At 54.1% G+C, this 18,017-nt stretch overlaps 1 protein-coding gene across 1 annotated transcript in view; it reads right to left on the reverse strand.

Moving 5' to 3' along the window:
• Nucleotides 1–649: 649 nt before the first annotated feature.
• C2H1orf198 (chromosome 2 C1orf198 homolog) overlaps nucleotides 650–18,017 on the reverse strand; it is a gene marked incomplete at its 5' end in the record, with an annotated part of 29,229 nt that continues 11,861 nt past the window's right edge. Inside the window, 3 exons of the mRNA XM_029919348.1 lie at nucleotides 650–3,503; nucleotides 6,995–7,504; nucleotides 16,540–16,590. Of these exons, the coding sequence (XP_029775208.1) occupies nucleotides 3,447–3,503; nucleotides 6,995–7,504; nucleotides 16,540–16,590 (618 nt within the window). The remainder of the gene's footprint in view (nucleotides 3,504–6,994; nucleotides 7,505–16,539; nucleotides 16,591–18,017) is intronic.

Consider the following 18,017-nt stretch of genomic DNA (forward strand, 5'->3'; position numbering starts at 1 on the left):
CCCACGTTGGGCTCTGTGCTGACAGCTCAGAGCCTGGAGCTGCTTTGGATTCTGTGTCTCCCTCTTTCTGCCCCTCCCCTGCTTGCACTCTGTCTCTCTCAAAAATAAGTAAACATAAAACAAAAATTTTTAAATAATAAAAAAAAGAAAATTCACGTTTAAAAATTCCCTTCCACCTGTACTTGGTGACTTAGTACCTGCACCTTAATGGATGGAATAAGATTAACCAGCCATGCTTAATCTTGTATTTCTTCCAAGAAAAATCCATTTCAACCAGATTCAGGGTGAAAGCTTCCTGGGAGATAGCGTCTGTTCTTCTGAGTCAGTCACTGGATGCGATAAGCCTGTCTCTGGGAAGATGTGCCATGGGCTCCTGGTCACCTGGGGGCTATACAAGAGTCCTCCCCACCCAATACCCCCCACACCCAGGGTCCAGCCTGCCTTTCAGTTACGAGCCTGTCCATGCACCTCGGCTACTTCCTCCCTCTAACCTGCAGGGGGCGCTGCGTCGGGCCCATGCACAGTGGACTTCTAGAAGAGGTTTCCCCCTTGCTTAACTAGTACCAACCCTTTCTTCCCTGAGCTCAACAGCAATCATCCTGATGGGCTTCCTGACGTCAGCACGGGCCCCAAAGAGGCACACCTCACATATTTTAAATGGCTTTATTAAAGGCTATTAATATAAAATACAACCAAGTTACAAGTTGTAAGAATTTTTCATGTTTTGGAAAACGTGTATCAAAGAAAGGGAGGCGCAGAGAAAGGGAGGTGGCTGACATCCACGTGAAGTGCGGCGCACGGCGAGGGCTGGGTGACAGACCCCAGCTGTCCCCAAGTGGACAGAGCTCCCGAACCCACAGAGCAGGGTAGGGATCCCCAAGTGGAAGAACTGAAACTGGTTATTGACTTCCTTGGGGAGAGTTTACAAAACACAGTCACCCGAAGCCAGACGCTAAGTCCTTGAGCTGAATCCCAGGTGCGCAGAAGGGGGAGTGGGGGACACCCCAAAACCAAATACAGGCTTGTTGAAAAGTATGTATTTTTTAAAAGTAACTATAAACTCCTGGTTCTAGGAACTCCATCCTGATACATGGCAGGGGGCAGGGGAGGAGATGGCAAACCGAAGAGCTTAACGTTTCCGCACTCAACAGACCCCCGGCCGGGGGCGGGGCAGCAGACATCTTTGCCTGGATCACGGGGGTACAAGAAGGACCTGCAGGTCGGGTGGGACGGGGACTCACCACCTGTGTCCTCTGGGCCCTATCACCTCTCCTTCTCAGAAGCGGAGCAAACCAACACGATTTGGATTTCCTAAGTTTTGACTTTACATTACATCCCAGGAGTCTGTGCCGTCGTGAAACGTTATGCACTGTCTTAACAAGAGATCACTAAACACTCTGGGAGGCGGGCCCCGGGTGACACCTGCAGGGGTGGGGGGAGGCGGAGGCTTTCAACGACCCCGCACCCCCTCAGCCCCCGGAAGGACATGAAAGCAGTAACTGGGCTTTACAAGCAAGTTGGAAAGACATGTGAATCGTCTTGCAAGAGAACAGACCACTGCGGGCTAACTGTCCCTAGACGCAGTTCCTCCCTGGCACAATCAGCATCCAGAAATACACACACCTGTACATCTCTCTTTTTAAGGAACCATGTTTTCAAGGCAGGTTCTAAAACAGCGCCCTGCCCTGCAGGCGGGAAGCCCAGCTGGGAGGAGGTTTGGAGGCTGACACCAGGGGCTGGCACCTTGCCGTGCTCTTCCCGCTGGGATTTCTAGGCCCTTTTCCCTCCCCACCACGCTCCGACGAGCCGGTTTTCCCTTGCATGTCCCAACTATCCTTCAATGGTCCCGGAAGAAATCTGCATTTGCCACAACGTAGCCAGTCACCAGTGCAAGAAGGTCACACCCACACCCCCAAGGGGCCAAATGAGGTTTAGGGACATCATGCAATCGGCAGAAACCAAGCCAAAAGTTGGCCGGGCCGCAGCTTTGGCAAAAATATTCCTGGAAATAAGTCACCACACACTTGACCTTGGCGCCAGAGAAGACACTGCGGACGTCACTCAAGAACATCGTAGGAGACAGAAACACATGTTTTAAAAAGACGCACTTCGATGCTGAACCCGGGCGCTCGCTGGCAGGGCTCAGGGGGTTAAGGCTTCAGGTGAGGAGAACACAGTGAGAGGCAACGTGAAGGTCACGCTCGGGAACGTCTGGCAGGCTCACGTAGCTTGGGGCCACTGGCCAGGGCACAGGCTTCCCAGGGGAAGGGCCCCACTCCTCCTCGCCCTGCCCCACCCACCCCTGGGGCAGGGCCACTTGGCCCGGGGCACCCATCTGAACAGCGCTGGTCAGCAGTCTTCCTCCAAGAGATGATGGCGATATGACAAGAGACACCGTTGATATGACCACAAGGGTCCCCAGGGGGCGCTACTGAGGCACGTAGAGCCGACTTCTGCCGGTGGTCAGGGAAGGTGGAGAGATCCCCTAGGAGACTCTGACCAGTCCTTGGGATGAAAGATGTCCACTGCCCCTGCCAGCCTCCTGCTGGAAGGTTCTACCCCAACTGATGAGAAGGGCTCTGTCCTCCAGCTCCTGTCATCTGCCCTCACTCTTGTGGATGCCCAGGACCCAGAACACCCACCGGGGCCACGCAAGTAGCAAAGAACCTCAGAGCAGAAGCCAGTACGCGCCCAGGAAAAGCGGCAGCCTTATGACCTCTAAGTCTACATACAGAATAATGAAAAGTTAATACAAAACTCTTAAACATGCAGCTCTTAAACAACGATGACTAGTCAGTGTTGTGGCAGCTTAAAGACCATCTCTGCTGTGTGCCAACAGAGGGCTTCCAGGAAATGACGCGAGGGTGGAGCGTGGCACACCAAGTGTGGCGTCAGGAAGCCCTGGGCCTCCGGGAATGTTGGGTGGGAATGGCGGAGGGGAGTCACCCTCCCGTGGTCACAGCCAGCCAGCTGCTACCGTGGAGGGAGGGCATCGCCAACAACCGCCCAGCAAAGTTCACCCCGCTCATCTCAAAAGGGGAGAGGCTGAAGGAGAAAGAGATGGAAATCGCTTTTATGTTTTTTTGTGACAGGGTGAGAAAACGTTCTCTGAGGTGGGGGGAGCACTGGGCGGAACTGGGAACAGAGGCTTTATTTAGGAGACCTACTGAATGCCTGAACGGTCTTTTAAAAATTCCAAATGTAAAACTTCTGTTATCAAATCATTGAAAATAGCATATATATCTGGCTTTACCAAAAAAGAGAAAAATCTGAAAATCTGGACAAGGCGATGTTTACCAGTTTCCAAATGAGTAAGAAAAGAGTGTACAGAAACCAGGAAAATACACAGGGAGATATTGCCCTTTTCATCCTCCTCCGCCACACCACTTTGGAAAACACTTAGGGGTTCTTGGTTTTATTATTATTACTCTGTTGCCTGATCCATTTTACCAGTTGTCCAGAAAATCAAATCCTGTCTTCAAGACGACATTGCTTGAGGTGACCTGTGGGAGGGACATAAACAGCAAAGTAAGATACAATTTTTTTTTAGGTATGTATAATCTAAAAACAGCATCTCATTTAAACTGACCCAAATGAGATACATTGCTTCCATCTAGGAGGCTCCCTGACCTCAATTTGCCTCGGTGCTTGGGACCAGAAAATGAAACAAACTTCAGTGTTTGCTACATGCTCTGGATCCAGCGCTTCTCCCCCACTCTGTCCCCTGGCAGGTCTGGGAGCAAGTTTGTAGACCTACCCACAAAGACAAGGAGGAAAATGTATCTCTTCTATCTGTGCATGGACAGGCACATTGGAATTTAGTGATCATTGAGTAAGAGGACAAATGACAAAGACGGTCTTTCTACTGCTCTAGCACATGCACAGCGACAGCCTGCCCTCCATGTAGCTGGCGAATGGCAAACCCTTACGGGGACACAAGGGCAGCAAAGGACTAAGCACGTTCCCTGGAAGCCTGTCTGGGCCGGTGTGGCTGCATCTGACAGTGATGCAAAGTGAGCGCCTCAGGAGTTCAGGCAAGCTTGTCCTCTCTGCTTTCCTGCCGGTCTCTTCGTTGAGGCTGGCATTTGCCTCTCTGCTTTGCACTCAGAAGTCTGTTCTTTCCGGGGATTTCACACGAGGTCTCCAACTCTGCACTCCCTCTACACTTTCCTGCGTCTCCACCATTTAGAATCCCTCCCATTTTGGAGGTCAGAGGAAGACTCAGGTGACGGGAATCAGAGAAAGAGCACCGGGGAGGCAGAGAGGCGAGCCTGGCATGTGTGTAAGGTGCAGGCAGGCAAGAAGGGCAGAGACACAGAATGGAGCCAGGAGACGGGGTAGCGGACCACAGGAGGCAGGACGGGGAGGGGCCGAGAATGCTGGCTTACGAGGGTGGGTACCCTGAAAGGACAGACTGGAAAGCTGAGGAGCAACCGATGGAAGGTGGGTGGAGCTCCTGTCACAGGGCCCCCCCTTTCTCGGAGGACAGCTCACGAGGTCATCTGCTGAGAGAGAAGTGGAAGCACCTGGAACCCCATTCCAGGAAGCACCCAGAGGATGACCACAGCTCAACAAGACAGGACACAGCTGTTAAGACTGATATGAATAGACATTTCTCCAAAAAAAAAGATACACAAATGGCCAATGAGCAACACGGAAAGGTAGTCAACATCACTAAGCCCTGGAGACATGCAAATCCAAGCCACAGGGAGACCCACAGATATGTCTCACAGCCACTGGGGTGGCTAGGATCAAGAGAGAAGGAAACACTTGGTGGTGAGGATGTGGAAAAGGCAGCCTTCTTGTGCCCTTCTGTAGGGAAGGAAAATGGCACGGCCACTGTAGGAAACAGTATGGCGACTCCTCAAAGAGTCAAGCACAGAAGCACCATCCGATCCGTCCATTCCTCTCCTGGCTATTTATCTCAAAGGATGGAGAGCAGGGGCCTGGGACAGATCTTTGGACAGCCGTGCTGACAGGAGCAGTATTCACAACAGCCGGGCGAGGAAGCCACCCAAGTGTCCGGCGGCAGACTGAACAGATAAACAATGGAGGTAAATCCATACAGTGGACTATTATTCAGCCTTCAAAAGGAAGGCAGTTCGGACGCATGACTCGATGTGGATGAACCCCGAAGACATTACGTGGAGGGAAATAAGCCAGTCACAAGAAGATGAACACCGTCTGATTCCACTCCCGTGAGACACTAAGGGCAGTCACATTCACGAAAATATAAAGGATGGTGGCTGCCGGGGGCTGGGGGAAGAGGGAAGAGGGAGTTGTCTAGTGGGTGCGGAGTTTCATTTTCCGAGGCAAAAGCGTTCTGCGGATGGATGGTGGTGACAACGTGAGTGTGTGTACCACCACCACCACTGGGCGGTCTACAGTACATGGTGCGTTTTATGTTATGTATGTTTAACCACAATAAACGTTTTTTTAAATATGTGTTCAAAGAAAAAGACAGCCAAAGGGGAAAAAAAGGACAGGGGTGCCTGGGTGGGTGGCTCAGTTGGTTAATGTCTGACTTCAGCTCAGATCATGATCTCAGGGTTCGTGGCTTCGAGTCCCGCATCAGGCTCTGTGCTGACAGCTCAAAGCCTGGAGTTGCTATGGATTCTGTGTCTCCCTCTCTCTCTGCCTCTCCCCTGCTCACACTCTTGTCTTTCTCTCTCTCAAAAATAAATAAATGTTAAAAAAAAAAAAGTTAAAAAAAAAGAAAAAGAAAGACAGCCATGCTAATATGGAGAAAACTAGCAAGGCACACACAGGGGAGCGTGTGTGGTGGGAGGCCCCCCCCGCGTGTGCCTGTCTGCCTTGCCAATAGGTAACTTCCCCAGGCTCCAAACTCCAGACCCAATCCCAAAGGCCACTCTTTTGCTCCCTCTGGCCTTCCTCATGTGTGAGCCGGTGGTCTCTTTTGACCACCCCCCGCCCTCCCCACCTCAGGACTCACACGACATCTGAGTGCCAGGAAGCACTAACGTGCCCGGTGTGCTGTCCATCTCTAAGATGGACGGGACGCAGGACCTTGTCTGTGGTCTCACCCAGGCGCATGAGCAATCCATGATGTCCCCCCAGAAATGGTTCTCAGACATGCCTGCACCCAAACTATTGCTCTGTTCATCATAAATCGATGTCTCAAAACCAAGGCTTCCCTTTGAAATATAATGACTTTTGCGGTTTTGTTTGTCTGATGCACTCCTCCAACACCAGATCCCTTTAAAGTCCTAACCGCACCCTTTGCTTTCTCTTCCCTGTCTCCATGTCTTAAGCAACGCAGACCGACTGGTAAAGACCATGGTCGATGCTCCCACAAAGAAATGGGAAAACACTCGGAAGCCACTCACCCTTATTCACCTTCACGACATACTTCTCCTCACCCAGTGAACCTCAGATCTTTCTTTTGCTCCCCCTGGATTCCTCCCCGGACATGTAACCCTACCCTGCATGGAAATGAGGAACCGCCAATCATGCCTTGAAGCAAGAGTTTTCTGTGGCCTCTGAGAACAAGAGTGGCCGCTCTTCATGGAGCCTCGGGGTCCTGCCTGTTTCCTCTGTGCCCCCTTTGGGGCACCTGCCCATCCCTTCCTCCTCAACACCCCAGCCCAACTTTACAGACCTCTTGGTGGAGGGGGTGTCCAAATCCCTCCCATACTGACCGCCTCCTCCCTGCGGGCTCCTGTGTTCATTGCCCTCCTGAGGTCCCTCCCCTACCTGCCCGTACACATGTGGGGAAGGGAAGCGGGCACCTACGACACAGCACGCATAGCAGGCAGATGAATCATGGCACCGAGATGGACCCATGAAACACGTCCCCTTGTGGACTGGTCAGTCACCCAGCTGAGTAACAGCCCCGCTCCCCTGATACCAAAGGTTGCCCAAGGAATGGGCAGGAGGAAGAAGGAAAAGGGGAAGAAGCAAGCGTGGGCATCCGTGGCCCCCCGTCTTGTGGGAGGCCTTCTGGGGTTCACCTCTGGAGAAGGGGGCCACCCACCTGAGTAGGCATGGGCTCCGAGAACAGAGAGTCTTCCACATCCTCCACGTCCTCTCGTCCAGCGTCAGGGCAGGGAAGCTTCTCCTCGGGCTCAGAAGGGGTGGTGCCGGTACAGGCCTGGACGGGCTGGGGTCTCTCGGGCTCCATGCTGACGCAGGGAAGGCCGCGCTGCTCCTGGCGGAGGTAGCTGGGCCTCTCGGCCTTGGCCTCCCGGTCCTTCGGGACGGGGTCCTGCCAGTAACAGGCAGGCAAGACCTTTTCCCCTTTCTCCATGGACTTGATCTGGCTGGGGGTCAGCGACTGGAACTCGGCCTCGGGCCCCTCTCCCCGGGAGCGCTCTGCATTGATCTTCCAGAAGGAAGCTTCCTCTTCCTTCCGGGTGGGACCCAGGGCGTCCAGGCTGGAGGACTTACTGCCCTGGGAGGCTTTGGACGGCTGCCTCGGCTCACCGCCAGCGCCGCTGCCCGGTTCTTGAATGGACAAGGAGCAGACGCTGAACTCCATCTGACTCTGCAACGGGGACACAGAAAGGAGACAAGAGAGAGCCAGACTTTCAACCCAGTGCAAGGGCTGCCTCAGCTCACACCTCCGCCTGCCCGGCAGCTTCAGCATCAACACCAGGTGCTGTCCTTCTGCAGAAACCGCCACCCCTCAAGATGGCCATTGGCATGCCCACGGCACAGGAGCCCAGCCGCCCAGGCCCCCGGCCACGCCCAGGCTCTGACTCTCTGGTGACGGAGACCTCTATGAGCAGAGCACCCCCTTGTCTGGTTGGGACTGATTCCAGCACCTTCCAGAGGAGGAGCTCTCTGGCGGTGACCGCCCTCTCTTGGGGAGGTGACTAAGAAGGTGCACAGCCCAGCACAGCAATCAAGGTCAGCACCGGCCCCCACCGCCCGGGTCCTTCGCTCCTGACCTACAGTGGCGGGGTCCGGGCGGGGGGGGGGGGGGGGGGGGGGGGGGGGGGGGGGGGGGGGGGGGGGGGCGGCGTGTGGAGGGGCGGTGGTGTGTGGACAAGCGTGAAAGAAACCAACAGAGTCAGACCCTGCTTTCCAGAACAAAACCACGAAGGTCAAGGGTGGGTCAAGGACCTCAGGGCCCCTGCCCGCCCAGCCTCGCCTGACACTCTACCTTCACGCCTGCTACAGAACGTATGTCTATGTGCCCCAATTCTCACGCAGAGGCCCTAACTCCCAAAGTGACAGAGTTCTGCAGCTCTGACCTTGTCCTGGTCCTGGAAGCTGGACGCCATCAACCCCCCTCCCGTGACCAGAGACCCCTGAGGTCCAGACAGCACCCCCACCCCACCCCAACTGTCCCAGAAATGCTTTCCTTGATCCGAGCCTGCTCTGCACAGCAGCCTCTAAAAAGACCAGTGCTGTCCTATTCTGGAAGACAAATCATTAGCTGGAAGGAGACCCAAGCCCCATCTCCAGGCCAGAACACGCCGGACGAGGCAGCCTCCCAGGCTTACGGAGCGAGCAGACTGCCGCCTTCACCAGCTCCAAAATCAATCTTGAACAATCTGGAACATTCCCCTCTTTGTCGCTACTTTGTCCTCAGACCCCTTTCTTCTTATTTTTTTAATAAAAGCAGTAAAACTGCGTAGATAATACACAAAGTTTAGGAATTAGAAAAAAAAAGTATTTTTCCCTGCCTTTCAAATTGTGGGGGAACCATTTTCTTACACGTGTTTTATGAAGTTGTGATTCTGTTATGCCTGTTACCTGGGGTATTGCAGTTTCACTTACTCACAAGCACGGTGTTACGTGCTCCCTATGACCACTGTTTGTCCTGGGTCCAAGCTATTTCACAAGGAGCTGCCTCACTGTCTACTTAGCCATTTTCTTATTCATGGACAATCTGCTATTTCTAATCTGTGTTACCACTGAGGCTGCCGCAACCATTTTCATCCATACAGCTCTCCCCCTTGTGGACTTAATTTCTTCAGATCTACTTCCGGAAGTGAACTACCAAAATACAACAGCTTTACACCTTCCCTCTTTTATGGTTCTAGATGCACGCTAGCCAATCTGTTTGCCCGTGTTGCCCCAATTTCTCACGACACCAGCAATGATATAATTAAGAGTATATTTTCAGTTACTGTTTCCATGTGAAACAGTGTAATTTAAAACTGTGCTAATTTAATGTATGAAACATGGTTCTTCCTTCACCTGGTCTTACAAGGAACAGTTGCCCACATCCTCCCCAATGGGCACACACACGTGTGCTAGGGCACAGATGAAAATACTGCTTTCTGTGTGCAAACCGCACAAGCTGAACCCAGAAGGTGGCCTGTGGTCTTAGTCTGAGACTTCTCCGAAAGCCTGGACTCTGGTGGCCGGAGGTCTCTACTCAAGGCTTATAAATCAGATGTGATGGAGCCATGAGAAACAGGGCTTCGAGTCACAAGCCCTGAAGCTCACCGTTGCAACAGAACACCAAGGAAAAGATGTCAAAGAGCTGACTCCAACAGTCGCGGATGCTTGAGTGTATCTAGTGTATTGGGCACTTTTTCGTTGTTGTTGGGCTGGGATTTTTTTTTTTTAAGTTTATTTATCTTGAGATATAGAAAGTATGAGTGGGGAAGGGACAGAGAGAGAGGCAGAATCCCAAGCAGGCTCTGCGTGGTCTGTGCACTGAGCCTAACGCAGGGCTCAAACTCACAAAACCATGAGATCAGGACTTGAGCTGAAATCAAGCATCGGACTGAGCCACCCAGAAGCCCCCTGGGCTAGGTTTTTTGGGTTTTTTAAACTTTTCATTCTATAAATAGGCAAATGGAGATTTGGAGCAATTCAGTAAACTGTCCAACCTGGGTCCAGCCATGCCAGGCATCACACCAGGTATAAAAACCAGGGCCACTAGGGACGACACCCACATAAACACCGGAGAGGCTTGCACACAGCAGGACTTCTGTAAGTCTGTTGATAATCTAATCTGCCTTTCTGAAGGGCTGTTTCTGAATGAGCCATTCTCAGTACTCCGCGTATTTCCAAATTCCACAACAGAATACAGGGAGACTGTGGGCTCAGAGATGACGGTTTCCTTAAATAAGCAAGTTGCTAAAGATACCTCGGAAGTGGAGACCAAGGCTTAGAACAGAGTTGACTTTGATCTGGAAATTGCAATGTAAGGAAGGCACTTAAAACTGAACATTCATCAAGCCTCAGGCTTTTTTAGGAACAGCAATTTCTCCAGTGGGATCTCTGCTCAGAAGCCTCTGGAAGGCTAGGCTGAGCAACTGTCTACGTGGAAGGCAGCCACGGACCGAGCCAGGGATGCCGTGGAGAGGACGAGGTCACAGTGGTCTCCAGAGGGCTCTGGACCATTGCCGGAAAGACACCAAAGCAACACTGGCTGGACGGGACATCCTTGAACACGACAGAATGACAGAGGCTGTGCCCGTGGCGCCTTGGCCAATTGGAGACCATGTGGCACTCCTCAATGGACAGTGCCACCTGGTCAGAAGAGATGACTACGCTGGCATTAGTGGCTACCTGCTTCTTAGCTTGCTAGACTGTCACAAAGAGGTAACAAGAGAACGCCCCTCAGGGGTTTGTGGTTTGGTGGGGTGCCTGGTGCACAGCACTTGCTCAGTAAACACAAGCTCCTTTGCTCTTCTCCTGAGTTCTGCACCGGGCGTCAGCAATAGTCCCAGTGGGTCCCCACTGAACTCTGGCTTCCTCTCACGCCTTCCTCTCGTCACCAGCGGCATGGCGCGTGGTACCTGTGGGCCGCAGCAGGGACGTGTAGCAGAGCTTGGGTGAACGCTACTCTGGAGCCCCCATTTTGGGTGCCCAGTGTCAGGCCACAGAGTCCGGGCTGCAAAGCGGCTGTCCCCCTCACCTTCCACCGTGCCTCTAAAGGTCACGCCATAGCAGAGGTTCTGAGAGACAGGTGTGAGGGGTGCCCTCCTGACACTGGAATACATCAGAGAGCAGGATGGGGACAGCCCTGTCTCGTGGAACTGACATGTCCAACAGGGGCCACTCTGGTCTCCATGAAGACCACCGGAAGGTAGGAAGTGCAAAAATAATGAAGTTCCAGATGCCATTTTCTTACATCTGGAAAAAAGGCTGCTTTTCCATATGGAGAAAGGGATCTTGGGAAGGGAGGAGATGTCAGCCACGTCCCCCAACACTGGGCAACACCGAGCCAGCACCCAGCAGAAGGATGTGGTGTGTGAAGAGCAGCCGACCGGTCAAGGACTCCAGCTCACCTGCCCGGGTACGGACAGGAAGTGGAGGCGGGGGCATGGGTCCCACTCTGCAGTCTCATTCAATCTTTGAGACGGGAGATGACAGAGTAAAGAGGAAACCCTCCCCCTTGCAGCAGTGGTGCCGGCCCACCCCAACGTCCCCGACACTAGCTAAAACCCCAGGGAGGACTCGAGGGAGGATCCGGTCCAGGCAAGCCAGGACTGGGCGTCAGTCATTCCATGTGGGGAACTGGGTCTCAGCTGGCCACGTCCGTGCTAAAAACAGAAAGACCACAACTGAGCCCAGTATCTATTTTTACACCCCACTCAGTAGAGAGGAATGTGCAATATTTCAGGAAAGGGGGAGTGCGTGCAGCCAAAACTAACTGTTTGGTTTGGCAGCGTCCGACACATCTAAACTGTTGAGACAAAGGCTACGGAAGCGTTGTCAGGAAACGTCCTAGCTCACTGGAGCAACTCGGGATAAATCCACAGGCCATTTAGCATCTATGCTCCCACTTCCCCCTCCAAGGAAGGAGAGGAGAGGATACGAAAAACTTTCACAATTCTAAAACCAGTAGAAGTGACAGCCTGGCAGGGAAGGCATGGCCTGACTTGGCCACTGGACACTGGGACCATCAGACCCTCCAGGCCAGAGGGGGAGGGGCAGGGCCCGCTGGACTCCCTGTCCCCAAACCCAAGGCACTGGGCTGGGATCAGGGGCTAAATAACATACTCCTGTGCTCATCCCAGGGAGCAAGGGGACCTACAAACACATGGATTAATCCTGCTCCCGCCTACATGCCTGTATGTCGGGCAGAGTGAGCCTGGGGAAAACCTAACTGAGGCCCAACAGCTGGGAGTGCGCCAGGGCCTCAGGTGCCGAGGTTACAAGGTTCAGGGACCCACGACAGCCTCTGCCCTCCAGGGGCACATCATCTCACCGGGACAACAGTACTGCTGTGTCTTCATCTAAGAAGCAGCGAGTATGTATACTGCCCTGGGCTTGGATGCCTAGTCCACACCCCGCACTTTATGCCTTGATTTTCTGGTCTGTAAAATGGGTCTGTGGTGAGGCTCACACAAGAGAACGCACTGAAGGTACTCAGCAAAGAGGGGAGGGCGTGGGAACTGCTCACCACCACCATGCTGGGGAGAATCAGAAGAATGTGGGTTTGCAGTGGGTCTGGAGAACAGACTGTACACTCAGACATAGTTGGGGTGGGGGCTGAGCAAAGGCACTGAGGCAGGAAAGAGCATGACCCCTCGGGCAGAAGAGCACAGTGCCTGGGGCAAGGGGCTGAGAGGCAAAGAACAAAACCCTAGGAAAGACCCCTGGGGCCAGAGGCGCAGAGCTGTGGCCACCGGGCTGAAGGAACAGACACGTCCCTCCACACACATAGACTGAGGAAAGATCAGGGCGTCATGGGGATCAGCTCTGGGTCTCAGGAAGGCGAGCTGGGGACAAAACACGGGCTGGGGGCACAGAGGAGTGAGCTGTGATTGCTGGGTGGAGACGGGGATCTCGGTGAGGAGGGCCCGGGGATCCCAAGCAGCACGGGAGTCAGGCTGGGACGGGGGCACAGGGTGGCTCCAAACTTTCGCTGGCAGTGAGGAGGGAAGGCAAGCAAGCAAGGGACTCCTCCAGGCCCAGAACACTCTGACGGGATGCCTCTCTGTCCCGCCACGGGCAGGAGCCACCTGCAAGCCAGACACGCTGGCGCTCCAATCTCTCTCCGGCGATTCAAGTTGCCTGCCAGTTACAGCCCTCTCTGAGCCACTGCTGAAGTGCTGACCCGTGGCCAGGGCAGGGACTGCCCTTCCAGGGGTAGAAGGATTCTCGTGTGTGCAAATCCTGGACTCAAGGCACAGCATACAGCAGGTGTGACATCATCCACTGATCTTTCAAAAAGTCAGCACAAAGCCTCATAAGTGCTTACTGTTCTTCCCAAGAAAGGGGCTGGAAGGCCTCCCTCTGGGAATGGTTTCTATTGGCTCTCAGAGCCTTTCGATACAATAGGAAAGTAAGGAACTGATCCCCACCAGCCAACTCACCATCCCCAAATAGGCAATGCACACTGGGAGGAGGACCAAGATGGACAGACAGAAGCCAGACAGCCGAGGCAAGGGGAGGGCCGCTTGCTTTGAAGGGGGGTTGTCCCTAGAGCCCAGCAAGCCAGCGCCAGGGCCTGACCTGCCTCTGGAGATATCTCCTCTAAGTTCCCCAGCCCAGGCCCACCGGGGAATGCCAAGAATCCTCTCTGCTCCCTGCCTCCCATCTCTGGAGCATTCCAAGTGCTGAGTTTCTTCCTCTTGAAAGATCAGTAGCATGAGAAAGGAATCCGCCGTGGGGGCCCACAGGCACCCTCTCTGCCGGCTCACCCCCAGGCTGACAGATGGGTGGGAAAGATAACCACCACTCACCCCCAGCTGGGGCGGGCCACTCTCCCTCTGAGCCTCCCCTCCGTGACGGAGGAGCGCAGAGACACAGGGGCGCCTGGGCAGGTCAGCCTCAGCAGGCCCCAGGCAGGGAGGGCTGGGCTGGAAAGCAAAAAAGGGGACAGCTGCTCCACGGACCATTCTGCACTTGGCCAGCCCTCAAGGGCGCTCCTGATCAGAACTGTGTGTTGCTGGGGCAAAGGACCCCAGGCACCGAGCACAGGGCCAACCCATTCTCTGTAGGTGGAACCACCATGGGCTGGCCTAAAGGGAGGGGTCCACACAGAGTTATAACAATCGGCCAAGCACCCCCAAACCCCTGACATTCTCAGTTCTGCCAACGGTCATGACCCTGGCTGGGGCTTACCCTGGTCTCAGTTGATGTGATGATCGGGGGCCTAAGAGGTCAGAGCAGAGAAAGAGATGGTGAGTGCGCCAAGCCAGGCAAGGCCAAAAGAACAGTCGGGGCAGCCCTGCCCAGCCTGCTGAGCCCCGGAGTCATAAGCAAAGAAAGTCTACTTTGGTCCATGAAGCTGCGGGGTACCTGTTATGCATCAACAGATAACTAAGCAGGAGATTCGCTTTGGAGCCCTGAATCCCACACCTGCAGATCAGGGTGGCCTCAAGCCACCCCTTTCCTGTCTGCAGCTCTCCAAAGAGGCTCTCGCCAGTCCTCAAGGAGAGTGTGACAAAGCCCGAAAAGCAAGGAGGCAGGGTGCTCCAACTTAGGGCTGGTGACTTAAGTCCACTTAAGTCCACTTGGTGGGACTTTCTAGAACTCCCTGCTGATATGTGAAAACAGAGACAAGCCTCTCTGCACTCTGGAACATTCTCTATTTTATGTCTACAAGGCTCTAACCCTAAACTATGCAAGTCCAACTTCAAGAGATCAAACCAAAAGGTGAGGACCCCAAGGGAGCCTGCCCGTTGGTGAAGTAAGCTGGTTCTTTGCAAAGTGGGCAACACAGATGAACCCGAGGGACCTGGCCGGCGATCGTGGGCTGTGAGCACCTGCACAGGTGCGATCCGCATGGGACAGCTGGCCATCCTCGTTCTGGGGACACCTGCGCCCCACACTGGCCCCGGTGGCGACTGAGCCCCATCTTGGCACCTGCTCCAGCCACTGCCCAGCCTCGTTTCAGAATGTCATCTGCAGTAAGTTAATAATAGATGGAATGTCCTACCCCCAAAATAGCAGGTTCAGTAATATTTCACAAGGCAAATTCTTAATAGAGCTGATATTCTCACGGGGCATGAGATGGACTCAGGACTTCGGACGTTATCAGTCTTTGGACCTCTGTGCCATTATCACCGTGATGTCCTCAGACACAGGACCCAGGCCAGGCAAGTCTGTGCTGCGCTTGGCCACCACACCCAAGGCCGTTTGTTCCTACCCTGCAGAGCGGCTGTTCCCTCTGACCACTAGGTCTCACAGGCAGGGTTAGTGCTCCTCAGTTACCCACCGGGGAGCTCCTGGCTGAATGCCAGCGTGATGATGTAGTCTCTACCCACCCACCACTTCCCTGACAGTGTCCTTAGGGGATTCCTAGCTGGTTTTAGGAGTCACTGTTATTTCCTGGCTGCTTCTGGATGGATGTCCTTCAACCAGGGCCCAGATCCCTAGTGAGACCCGGCTTCCAGGCACACCATTCCGCTCGCACTGCCCTCTGCACAGACCTACATTACTAATCTGCAGTGGAAATAAAACTCGGGCCCATGCAGGATGCAGATGTTTGCATCTATACGTAGGATATTTAGGACCCTGCGGGAATCCACGCCCACAGGATGATCATGTGCACCTGCGTTTCCAAAACCTCCTCCCAGCTCTCATGTGAGGTCCATGGTGTGCGTGTCCCCATCTCGGGGAGGCTCAGGTCACGGGTGCAACAGCACCCCCTGCCCTCGTCCACGGGAACCTGGTCAACTGTTCCATTTTCAGACACAGCCCCCGCCCCACGGGAGGGCTTCTGGGGGTCTTGCAGACCCGCTGGCTGCCCTGCCCCGCGCTGACCCACCCTCTCCGCAGGGCCCAGCCAGAAAGCCCGTGCAAGGACGGGCATTTCAAAGCCCTGCTCCGACCTCAAGTCTGAGCCCCATTCCAGGCACACCACCGTCTTTGTCACCCCCATTATGGAAGAACCATCGACACACTAAATGCTCTAGACTCTTGATCGTTTTCCTTGGGTTACAGACACCTGCCTTTTGGTGACTTTGCCCCTTACTCATGCACTTCCACTGGAGCAACAAGGTAGGATAGAGGAAATAAAATCAGGAAGCCTGACACTGTGAACCAACTCTGGCAATAATCATCATTGTCATCAAAGTAAACAGGTGACTAGAGGCTAGTGAACCAGTCTGCGCTGTACTGCTGACACAGGTCCCTGCGTAGCCACTGCCCAGTCAATTTCACAGGCCACCATCGGTGTATTTCGCTTCCCCCAGAGCCCCCAGGCCTCTCATGCCTCCGAACAGACTCTTCCAGGCAATGTTAATTGAATTGCAGTCTTGCTTCTGCCACTGTCTCTCTCTTGCCCCTACCCTGAGCTCATTTTAATAAAGGTTGCCTGTCCCCCCCAGGAGCTTCTCTCCAAGCTCTGCCTTACAGAGTACCCCCGAATGTTGGGGGACAGAGCCAGGAGCAGAGAAAGCCCCAAATGGCTGGGGCCCTAGTCAAGGGGTGACCACTTTAATTTCATCACAATGCCCCCTTGCCCCCCACGGATTTCCTAGCTCTTCCTCGTGATCTCCGCTCCTCTCCTTTTCCACCAGTGGGTAGGGGGTGGGGTGGCACCTGCAGCCAGATGGCAGGACCTCTGCCTTCTGAGTCCACCAAGAGCTACAAGAAAAATACATGACCGTGCAATTTTTCAAAAAAACAAACAAATCTAAATTTACTCCAACTCACCCTCGTTTCCCAGGAGAAAGGGGCAGAGTGCTCATCTTGCCAAGTTATGTCCTGAAATAAAAATTCAAGAATAAGTCAGAAACCCAAACCCAAACATACCCCACGCAAACATCCACCGAAGGCCACGGGGTAAGCAAAACTTAGGACTCATCCCAACTCCTGGCTGGGAACAAGCCTGATGTTTGGATGCTCTGCATAGACTGTGCTGACCTTCCCCGTCTGGCTTCCCCCTCAGCTGTGCGGAGGGGGCCAGGCACGCCCCTCCCCCACCAAAAGGATGCTCAGTGATTGAATGGGAGGCTGGGAAGGGGTGGGGGGGGGAGACAAACACCGATGATGGGGGTGCGAGCAGAAAGGGAAGGAGCTTTGCAGACTTGGGCCTCTGCTCTGACAGGGACTAGACATGATGGAAAGATGGCGTAGCCTCCTGAGCCTCAGTTTCCTCATCTGTAAGAGGAGAATCACGCTTCCCTCGCAGGGCTGTTGTAACAATCAAATGTAGCAACACATGTCAGGGAGCAGGCCTCCGGCCAAAGCCAGTGCAGCCAAGTCCCCCCCAGCGCCCCCTGGGGCCCAGCACAGATCTCAGAAGGGCTGACGGGCTGCATCGATGAAGAACACCCAATTTTATGCAGGCGCCTACTCATAACGAAGCTCTGAAGTCACCCCCACGCTCCCCAACAGAACACGACGGAAAGTGCCCTTCAGAACGGTAACTGAGAATCTGACCTTGGACCCAACATGTTTGGCTCGCTGGCCTGAATAAATGAGGGGAACATGGCCTTCTCCTGGCTACCCCCTCCAAGCCCCCAGCCGTCTTCCTGTGCTTGCTTCCAGGGGCAGGAAGATAGTTTCGGAACCAAAGGTTGGGACAAACTGAGTGATACACACTGGGAATGGGGTAAAGTATTTTAAGTTAAGACTGCCCCTGCTTAAAGCACCTCTACTAAGTGGGGTGCTCCCCACACGGGTGCTCCCACCTCTGAAGCAGGCAGTCAGGTTCTGCCCTCCTCTGGGTCTGCAGACGCCCTACTTTTGGAGCTGGCACCATCCCCACGTTAGCTCTGGACTGGTTTGCATCAGTCCCTGTGTGCCCTGCTGTTGGGGCAGAAAGTACTGATGAGCTAAAACATGGGCCGCTGCTGCCCATTTGAAATTCCAGCTAAACCCCAATTACTTCTCAATTTACAAACTCTTGTCCCTCCAAAAATGGAAGTGGGCCGCCTGGAGAAATGTGAGAGACCCGACCTTTGTAACGAGAGAGGGGGGCTGAAGGCCCAGCTTCAGCGGCGGGGGGCGTCTGCGTCCAGTCCAGCCTGCGTGGGCAGGGGGTGGCCGGCGGAGAGCACAACTGAGCCAAAGGACCCGAAAGGTCTAAAATTCTATGAGCTCAGGACACTCTAACTGCCTCTTCGAATAAGAAAATAAGAAGGACTGTTTTTCTACACGGGGAAAGTGAAGTAGGCTTATGGCGCTTA

Source organism: Suricata suricatta, chromosome 2 (genome assembly GCF_006229205.1).
Source record: "Suricata suricatta isolate VVHF042 chromosome 2, meerkat_22Aug2017_6uvM2_HiC, whole genome shotgun sequence".
Taxonomy (NCBI): domain Eukaryota; kingdom Metazoa; phylum Chordata; class Mammalia; order Carnivora; family Herpestidae; genus Suricata; species Suricata suricatta.